At 35.0% G+C, this 8,909-nt stretch overlaps 1 protein-coding gene across 1 annotated transcript; it reads left to right on the forward strand.

Moving 5' to 3' along the window:
• Positions 1 to 1,459: 1,459 nt before the first annotated feature.
• LOC103218567 (C-type lectin domain family 1 member B) lies at positions 1,460 to 7,615 on the forward strand. The gene is made up of 6 exons (XM_007967584.3): positions 1,460 to 1,667; positions 2,313 to 2,411; positions 3,407 to 3,526; positions 3,687 to 3,841; positions 5,434 to 5,540; positions 7,399 to 7,615. The coding sequence occupies exons 1-6, from the start codon at positions 1,604 to 1,606 to the stop codon at positions 7,541 to 7,543; spliced, it is 690 nt and encodes a 229-aa protein (XP_007965775.1). The 5' UTR covers positions 1,460 to 1,603; the 3' UTR covers positions 7,544 to 7,615.
• Positions 7,616 to 8,909: the final 1,294 nt, after the last annotated feature.

The following is an 8,909-nucleotide window of genomic DNA, read 5'->3' on the forward strand; positions in this document are numbered from 1 at the left end:
CTTTTGGCTGAAAGAGAAGTTATGAGAACAGAAGCAGTGGTAGATGAACGGGAAGTGACTGAATTTACCCAGCTTATGATTGGGAATCCCTGAATATTTTAACTGAGATAAGAAACTCAGCAACAAAAATGGTGTTGGGATCTAATTTTTTTTTTAATTTTTAGTCCTTTCTTAAAATTTGGCATTTATTTCAAGTGTGATTTTTTTAGTTAAGAATTAGTTTTGGTAAAAATAATTAAATCATACTAAGTTTGGCTTTCCAAAATTAGGGAATGTCTTTTATGTGTGTTACATTTATTCTTCACCTCATTCTCAAAATAATTTGAAGAGTATAGAGAAAGAAATTTAGAATGAAAGATAATTTTAAGTGAATTAACAAGGAATTCAGAGTGAAGCATATAGCAGGGAAGAAAAAAAATCTACAAGCTATGCCAAAGGGCAAGTTAATAAACAAAATATCACCTACTACAGCCCACATAATAACTATGTTGAAAAGTCGAATACTCTGCTAATTAAAGAAAAATAGAATTCAGATTATTTATAAGGTAAATGCCTACTACTTAAAGTTTTGCTAGTCATGGCGATTTAACAAAAGTAAAAATCCGCCATAAAGCTATGTAAGAGCTACTCTATGGCAAAATAGACAACATCCTTCCCAATATTCCTATAATAAACGCATCAGTTAGCTTGGTATGGCTGTGCTTATAACTACTTTCAATGCAAGCTAAGATAATTTAAAAGCGCATTTCATAAAGTTAAATGTGTGCAATCATATTATATTGTGATGAAAGGGTGCTAGGACTCATTCAGTCTTAAATATTCATCTAAGCACCACTGTACTTGAAGTGATTTCACCAAATCAAAATTCTTCCATTCCAGGAAACTCACTTTAAAGCACAAACACCAGTAAAGAACAATGCAGCAAGTCACTAACTCTGTATTATTTTACTTTATTTGATAGTTTTCCTTCAATACCTAAATCTAAGCAATATCAGGTCTGCCTCATGTGGATCCTTCAAATAAAACATAAAATGTATAAAATATGCAAGAAGTTGTGTAAGTTTTAGGTTATAATCAGGAATGATCTCCTCCAACATAAGACTATGAAATAGCTAATTTAGCCCCTGTCAGATCCAATTATATTAGACTTGCTTCTCACAATGGGATAAACTATCTGCTGGTAAGCTATCTGTGAATTTTCATCAGAAATCTCTCATTTCAGCAATATAATTAGACTAAGCTAGAGCTAAGATAAAGCAGGAACCTTTGTTCTTGGAAAGGATACACATGATGGAATGCCCCTTTATTTAGTGTTGAAGATAAAAAAAAAAAAAAACAGGAAGCGAATACCCTATCTACTCCTTTACCACAAGTTATTATTATTTTTGTGTGTTTGTGTTCAAGATCCATGTATCTCTGAGCAGCTATGAAAAGGCTTCCTGGAAAACAATAAGCAAAGAAAAAAATGTGTCCCATCTCACATGGTTCTACCCTACTAGAGACAGGAAGATCATATACTGACAGATATTGAAATTGTAAGACTTGGAAGCTACATTTTGCAGAGTCATTGAACTCCGAGCTCAGTTGCAGTACTCGGGAAGCCATGCAGGATGAAGATGGATACGTCACCTTAAATATCAAAACTCGAAAACCAGCTCTCATCTCCGGTAAGAATGCTCAGAGCCAATAATTTGGAAATTAATTTAAAAAATGAGTTGATTCAGTTTTTTCTTTTTCTACTATTGATAGTGTATATAGTTTAATTTCTTTTTCTTGAATGATGTTAATGCTTTAAAGCATTTGAGTAGTGTTTTCATAAGCTCATACAGACCTGTTTAGATTACAAGCATCCAATACACATGCAGGGAAAACTGCATTAAGGTTCTGAGCGTTTAATGCTGGAGGGCATAGAAGTCAAGGGGATAAGGGAAGAGAATGTTTGGAAGTTTCATTTTCTGAATGTGAGCAAATGAGTGTGATTCTTCATTTGCTGTTTATTAAAGCAATTATTCATGGAATGGGTGGGCATAAGACAAAATAAAACAAAAAATACAAACGCATCAGGCCTTAACAGCAAGTAATATTTTGGCTTGGAGAGGTAAAGTCCATTGGGGATGAGGATGGGTGTGTGGTATGGGAGGGGGCCATGCCTATTGTTGATGATCATCAAGAGAACACAGGTGAGATCTGCCAGCAAAGCTCTTTCTATTACTTGGAGGACCCTGAGAAGGCAGGGGCAGGGGCAGGGGTGAGCCTTCCCCATAGCTAACCCACACTGCCTGCTCCTTGATATCTTTATTATATGCCTACAGTTGATCCTGCTTCTTCCTCGTGGTGGCGTGTGATGGCTTTGATTCTGCTGATTCTGTGCGTGGGGATGGTTGTCGGGCTGGTAGCTCTGGGGATTTGGTGTAAGTATTGACTCTGCCAGAAATTTGATTGGAGGAAGGTAATACTGAAAGGGTCATGGCATATCCCACTAAGCTTCTCAATGGTCACTATTTGTCTATTTGTCACTACTTCAATTGTCCTACAGATAGTTACCAAGAGAATCTCAATAAAGGAGAATGCTGACCATTTCCTTGAGTTTAAGATAAGGTTTTAAGATTTTAATTAATTAAAAGTTATTTTTAAGAATGTACTACCAGCCTTTAAGACCCTCCTCAGTGTGGATCCAAACTATTTTTAAAAACTTCCTTGTCCCTTTTCCTATCTTGCATATCCTAAGAACCAGCCAAACTGGAGTTTTTCAATTTCATATATAAATTCCATGTTCCCTTGTCAGAAATTTTTCTCATTCTATTCTCTCTATCTAACATTTTCTGTTTCTCATTTTGCTTACTAAATTATTGTGTATTTCTTCTTTCTGTAATTCTCACAGCCCTCCAATGGCACATTGTAGTCTGTGGAGTTGTTGCTTGTTTGTGCATTTGTTGATTTTTTAAAAGATGTTAGAATCTAACACTTATCATCCTGTATTTCTTTATTATTTACCTGAATATCACAAGTACTTAAAGCATAACAAGAAATTAGTATGCACTTTTAAATGAATGGCTTGGCATCACAGAAAGTACAGAAAATAAGAGGTCATTCACCTCTACAACTCAGTTGAGAAGCTTGTATTGAAGCAGGTGAATACAGACTCTGGGGATATTACTGACGTTGGGATTTTTTTATTTGTGATTGTCTCCTTCAAACAGTTCACTTATTAACCCTCAGGTGTCAGTTCTATTTCTTGATTTGTTCTTCATAGCCCCTTCACACTTTTCAACATTCATTTAATCATGTGTATCTGGTTAACTCCTCACATACTGGCAATGTTAATGAAATGAAAATTCAGTGACAGATCTTTGCATCATTTCTATGGTTTTAATTACGAATTATTATTATTTACTTTTGAATCTAGCTGTCATGCAGCACAATTACCTACAAGATGAGAATGAAAATCGCACAGGAACTCTGCAACAATTAGCAAAGCGTTTCTGCCAATATGTAATAAAACAATCAGAACTAAAGGGCACTTTCAGTAAGTACTGTTTTTTTAACCTCTTCATCTCTCCAACCCCTGGAGCATTTCTCCTATGGCAACTGAAGGGAGTCTTGAGATACGCAGAAAACACTGAATGTGGAGAACATGTAAGCCCAATTTAGAAAAAACACACCATTCCTGTGCTTGGTTTCTCCAGAAGGTCATAAATGCAGCCCCTGTGACACAAACTGGAGATACTATGGAGATAACTGCTATGGGTTCTTCAAGCACAACTTAACATGGAAAGAGAGTAAGCAGTACTGCACTGACTTGAATGCTACTCTACTGAAGACTGACAACCAGAACATTCTGGTAAGAAGATTCTTATGTCAAATATTTTGGAGGCAAGGGAGAGAAACCTCAAATGTAACACTTGACCTTTTTTGTTTTTTCCATTTTTCTTAACATCTTTCAGTTTGTACTAATCTAAGAACCTTATGAAACCTAGTAAGAACTACAGAACCCAAATATTCAATCCAATCATAATATTCTACAACGTTGCTAGAGTTGATCAGTCAAATTGACTTGCCCCTTCCTGACAGCTCAGGATATAGTGGGTCACACGTAAAGAGTCAGCCCAGCAATGTTCATATTTATTTGTGTCCTCTGTTGTTCTAACTTGCTGTGCTGTCCACTTACTGTTTCTGTGGACTCAGACTCATGTGGGAGATACCCAGTTAAACAAATTAGCTTTTCTTTCCACTCCAGCAAAATAAGATAGTTTTCTAAAATCTCAGCTCTATAATATAGAGATTAATTCGAGACATATGTGCATATCCTGAATTTGTATTAGTCTAGGCAGATGCCAGGTTGAAGATTTATAACTAAAAGTAGTCATGCAACTTTTTGAGAAAAAGAAATTGTATAGTTGGATTTCAGGTAGAATTTATCTGTCGGTTCCTATTGGGAAGTATATAATATTGACATATTTTAAAGAAAATATTAGGAAATAACAGAAAGGTTCCTGGTGGCTCAAGCTTTAAGAAATAAACAGTCACACATGACTTTCACACAATGTCTTCCGTGGAATGCCATTTTGAGTCTCACATATCTGTCAAGAAGCTCAAGTCATTTTTTATTTACCAAGAATGCATCATCACTTGTTATTCTGGGAGGTCTGAGAATATATAAGCATTTGGCCTTCACATAATTTTGTTACCCATAGGTTCATTGATTCACTAATTCCTTCATTAATTCAACAACTATGTGCTGAAACTATTCCAGAATTTGGACCTATGCAGTTAATAAGACAGAAAGAAAAATCCTTAACCTCAAAGAGAGTATATTCTAGTTAAAGCAACAGCCAAGAAACAAAACAAATGATATAGTATATAGTTTACTAGATAGTGATAATTGCTAATTAGAAGAAAGTAAATGGGGAAAGGTAGATGTACGTTATTTATAAATCATTTTGAGAAAGACATCATAAATGCCTTTATCCAATTAACTAAAACAAGTTAATACTTCTATATGTAAGATTTTATAGGCAAGATGAGCAATAAAACCAAAGCAGGTAGGACTTTAAGGAATATACAGCTCATCAACAATATATTTCTTTGTGTTTCCTTTCTCTGTTTACATGTATTCCTTTGAATCATATTTGGTATTCTATTTGGGAGTATAATCCTCAACTGATTGAAGATCTAAATATATGTTATAAAAACAAAGCAACATTAGAATATCAGCTATTTTGTGTACAATTTTACCTGTGTCCTACAACTTTTTTTTTAAGTTCTCAGACAAGTCAAATTGGTACAATTTCAAACATCAAATGTAATTCATTAATATTAATATAGACATGTAATCCAACATTTTTTGTCCAACGTCTTATCATGAAGCTTGTCTGTCATTACCAAGAGCTGTGGAGGGATTCTGATTATTGTGTTTATTTATGTTTACTATAGGAATACATCAAAGCCAGGACTGGTTTAATTCGTTGGGTCGGATTATCTCGCCAGAAGTCCAATGAGGTCTGGAAGTGGGAGGATGGCTCGGTTCTCTCAGAAAATATGTAAGTCACTGGACACTTAGAATAGGAGGCAGTACTAGAAACTCTTATTCTTGAGATTTCCTTTTCTCTCAGTTCAAGTCACTACTATGGATTGTATAAGCAGCAGCTGGTTCATTTACCCGCTGATTAAAACAAGAGAGCACTGGTCATAAAACAATTCTTCTTTCCCCTCTCTCCCATTCTTTTGCTCTTTATCTAAGCCACAATCCACCTTTATCTCTGATATTATTCCCATTCATTTTTACATTCAACTTTACCACGGAACACTGTGTGCATGTGTGTGTGTGTGTGTGTGTGTGTGTGTGTGCACGAGCACGCATGCGCGCATGTGTGTGTGTTTTCGTGTTTTGCTTGCTCTGATTATCGTCCTATATTTTTGAAACAAAATTTCATTATCATTATTTTACAGTTGACGGTTGTTACCTTGAGAGTCCTTTTGAATTTTCAGTGTTATTTTGCCTACTCTTCTATTCTAGGAGTCTCCAAGAATTCGATACTTTGTAGTTCACAAGATAATTCCAATGTCCATTAATGAAGCTTCCTCCTTCTACAAACAATCCAGGCAAAGGGACTAATTGCATTAAGAGTTGAGTTGCTTCCTATATGGCTTTCTAATCTCTAGTCTCAACATCTTTTGTTCATCCTGTACATCAAAACTGCAGTCTCTCTTCAATTAAAATTTAAACTGATAACCAAAACTTATATAATCTGATAATTACTCAAGTTATTAATTAAATTTTTAAACAAATATTTATTAAGTATTTGCTATAGGTAGAATCTTAGGATACTACAACTACAAGCAAGCCTCTTTACAGACCTTGGGCTTTATCTCCTATCTCCCATTGCTTGCTGCCTCATTCACAATATTGCAGGCAAATTAGTGTTGTTTCCATTCTTCCAACAAATCAAACTTGTTTTGTTGCCTTAAGACTTTTGTCTTGCTATTTTCTTCTTCTAGAATGCTCTGCCTCCACAACTCCATGACCATCTATCTCTTGTGACTCAAGTCTCTAACATCACTTCTTCAATGAGGCTAACTCTACCCAAACTAAATTAGCCTCCCTTAAACCCACATCCACAAAGTCTACCACTGTTTTGTTTCTTTGTAACTCTTACCATTGTCTGAATTTTTCTTGTCTATTTTTTGTGGGCTTCCTACTGGTATTGCCCCATTGAAATGAAAGTTCCCCAACAAGAAAGACATTATCTTCCTTGTCTTTCTTTATCAGTGTATCCTCAGCACATAGAAAATCTTTGCCACATAGTTCTGCAGATATTTTCTAAATAAACTAATAAGTATATATTCCTTGTCCTCTCATTATAAGCAGTTTAGAAAGAAATAAATATAACTTAACAGACAATTAAAATACAGCATGCTGTCTTAGATGATTTATCTTGTAACATAAATCCTGATTTCAAAACTACTGAATCAACTCACTTTTCCATGAGTGTATTCCCATCCATTGCAGCTACTTGTCCTGTAGGGCTCTTCCATCTCCTGTCAGTTCGTCTAAGCCCTGACCTTCCATCAATACTGAACTAAAGTCTGATCTTGTAGATAACGCATTTTCCCACTATTCTGGAGCCATCTCCATCACTTCTTCAGGGCTCCTATTGTACCTAGAGTTCCCTTGCTCCCAATCTTATGCTACATGAAATTGATATTGGGCTTTTCAAATATACGTACCTTGTACTGCCAAGCAGCGTGGAAGTTTCTCAACAATGAGAATTGCTTTTTCTTTTTTTCCTATTTTCCTCAGAGTCTCTATTTGGTGCGTCAAACTACTATACACAGAGTTTGATTACTGATTGTTTGCTTAGTTTTCAAAGGAATTTATTCTGACTTTCCCATTCACAGGTTTGAGCTTTTGGAAGACGGAAAAGGAAATATGAATTGTGCTTATTTTCATAATGGGAAAATGCACCCTACCTTCTGTGAAAACAAACATTATTTAATGTGTGAGAGGAAGGCTGGCATGACCAAGGTTGACCAACTACCTTAATGCAAAGAGGTGGATAGGATAACACAGATAAGGGCTTTATTGTACAATAAAAGATATGTATGAATGAATCAGTAGCTGAAAATTGCGTATTTCTCCCTTTCTTCTCTTTGGAGTTATTTTTAATATTATCTTTCCTATCAGAATTACCTAGTCTCTTCTTTGAATATACAGAAGCAATAACATGAGTTTATCATTTGCTTCCCAATTATTCTATTTTCCTTTAATTTTCATTCTTCTTGTCCTCCATTTCTAATTACCTGAACATAGTATGATTTACTGCATCTTCAGATATATACATATAAAATCAAAATCAGGCCAATATAGGTTAGGGCTTAATTAATATAAGTTGTGCAAAAAGTTGTTGAATTCTGTCCAAACTATCTAAGTTTGAAAGGCAGTGTAAGATAGTAAAAGGAATATTAAACTTAGAATCAGCAAAATAATTTAGGTGTCAATTAAGTAAATGACAATCGTGAACCAGTTTCATAGACTTTTTAACTTTTCTTTTCTCATATTTAAAATAGGAATAATAACACCCATCTTTTATACCTCACAGTTCTACAACCTAAAATAAAACTTTAGAGTGTTAACTGTACTAGAAACTCCATGAAAGCGAAGAGTATGACTTCCCCATTCACTATTCTGTTACCAGCACCAACCCCAGACCCTGGCTCACAAAACAGAGAGATATTAGTTTCTCATTGTATAAGATAGTTCATGAGAAAAATACCTCAATCATTAAAACATTACACAAATACAATTACTATTCCAAGTCTACCTCTGGTTAGATTCAACAGTAGTAATTTTCTGTGCTAGAGAAGAAAAAGTTTGCAAGAAAACTCACGGGGTTTGTAAAATGAATAAATACTTCTTAACAAGTTTCAGAGGCTACTAGACAGAAGGACAAGTAAAAATGCTTTATCTAGCGTTTTCCTAACAGTTCTGTGCTTTATTTTTGCTGAGTAACTGAGGAAGCATTTACAGAATATGTAGAAAGGCACCCTTTCACAGGATAATAGGCAAAAGTTGCATTTCTTTCCCACAGCTTCCCTTTTTTAACTAGTAGATACAATGGATGAACATGATTCTCAAACATCTCAACGGAGGTGTTGGTCAAAACATAGAGAAACCAAACAGGAAACACAAATGCTGATGTTACTCAGTGGGAAGACTGAGGACACACAGAGACCTGGGTTTTTACCAGCACCATGACACAATTCTTATACAAGTAGTCTTTAATACAGTTAGAGAAATATCACTACTTTAGAACTTACTCTCTATGTGGCTTTGGATAAGTAATTTGGTGTCTTTAAAACTCTATTTTCTCATCTTGAAATGGGTTTGATATTATTACCTTGCTCATAAG

This window comes from Chlorocebus sabaeus, chromosome 11, assembly GCF_047675955.1.
Source record: "Chlorocebus sabaeus isolate Y175 chromosome 11, mChlSab1.0.hap1, whole genome shotgun sequence".
Classification (NCBI taxonomy): Eukaryota; Metazoa; Chordata; class Mammalia; order Primates; family Cercopithecidae; genus Chlorocebus; species Chlorocebus sabaeus.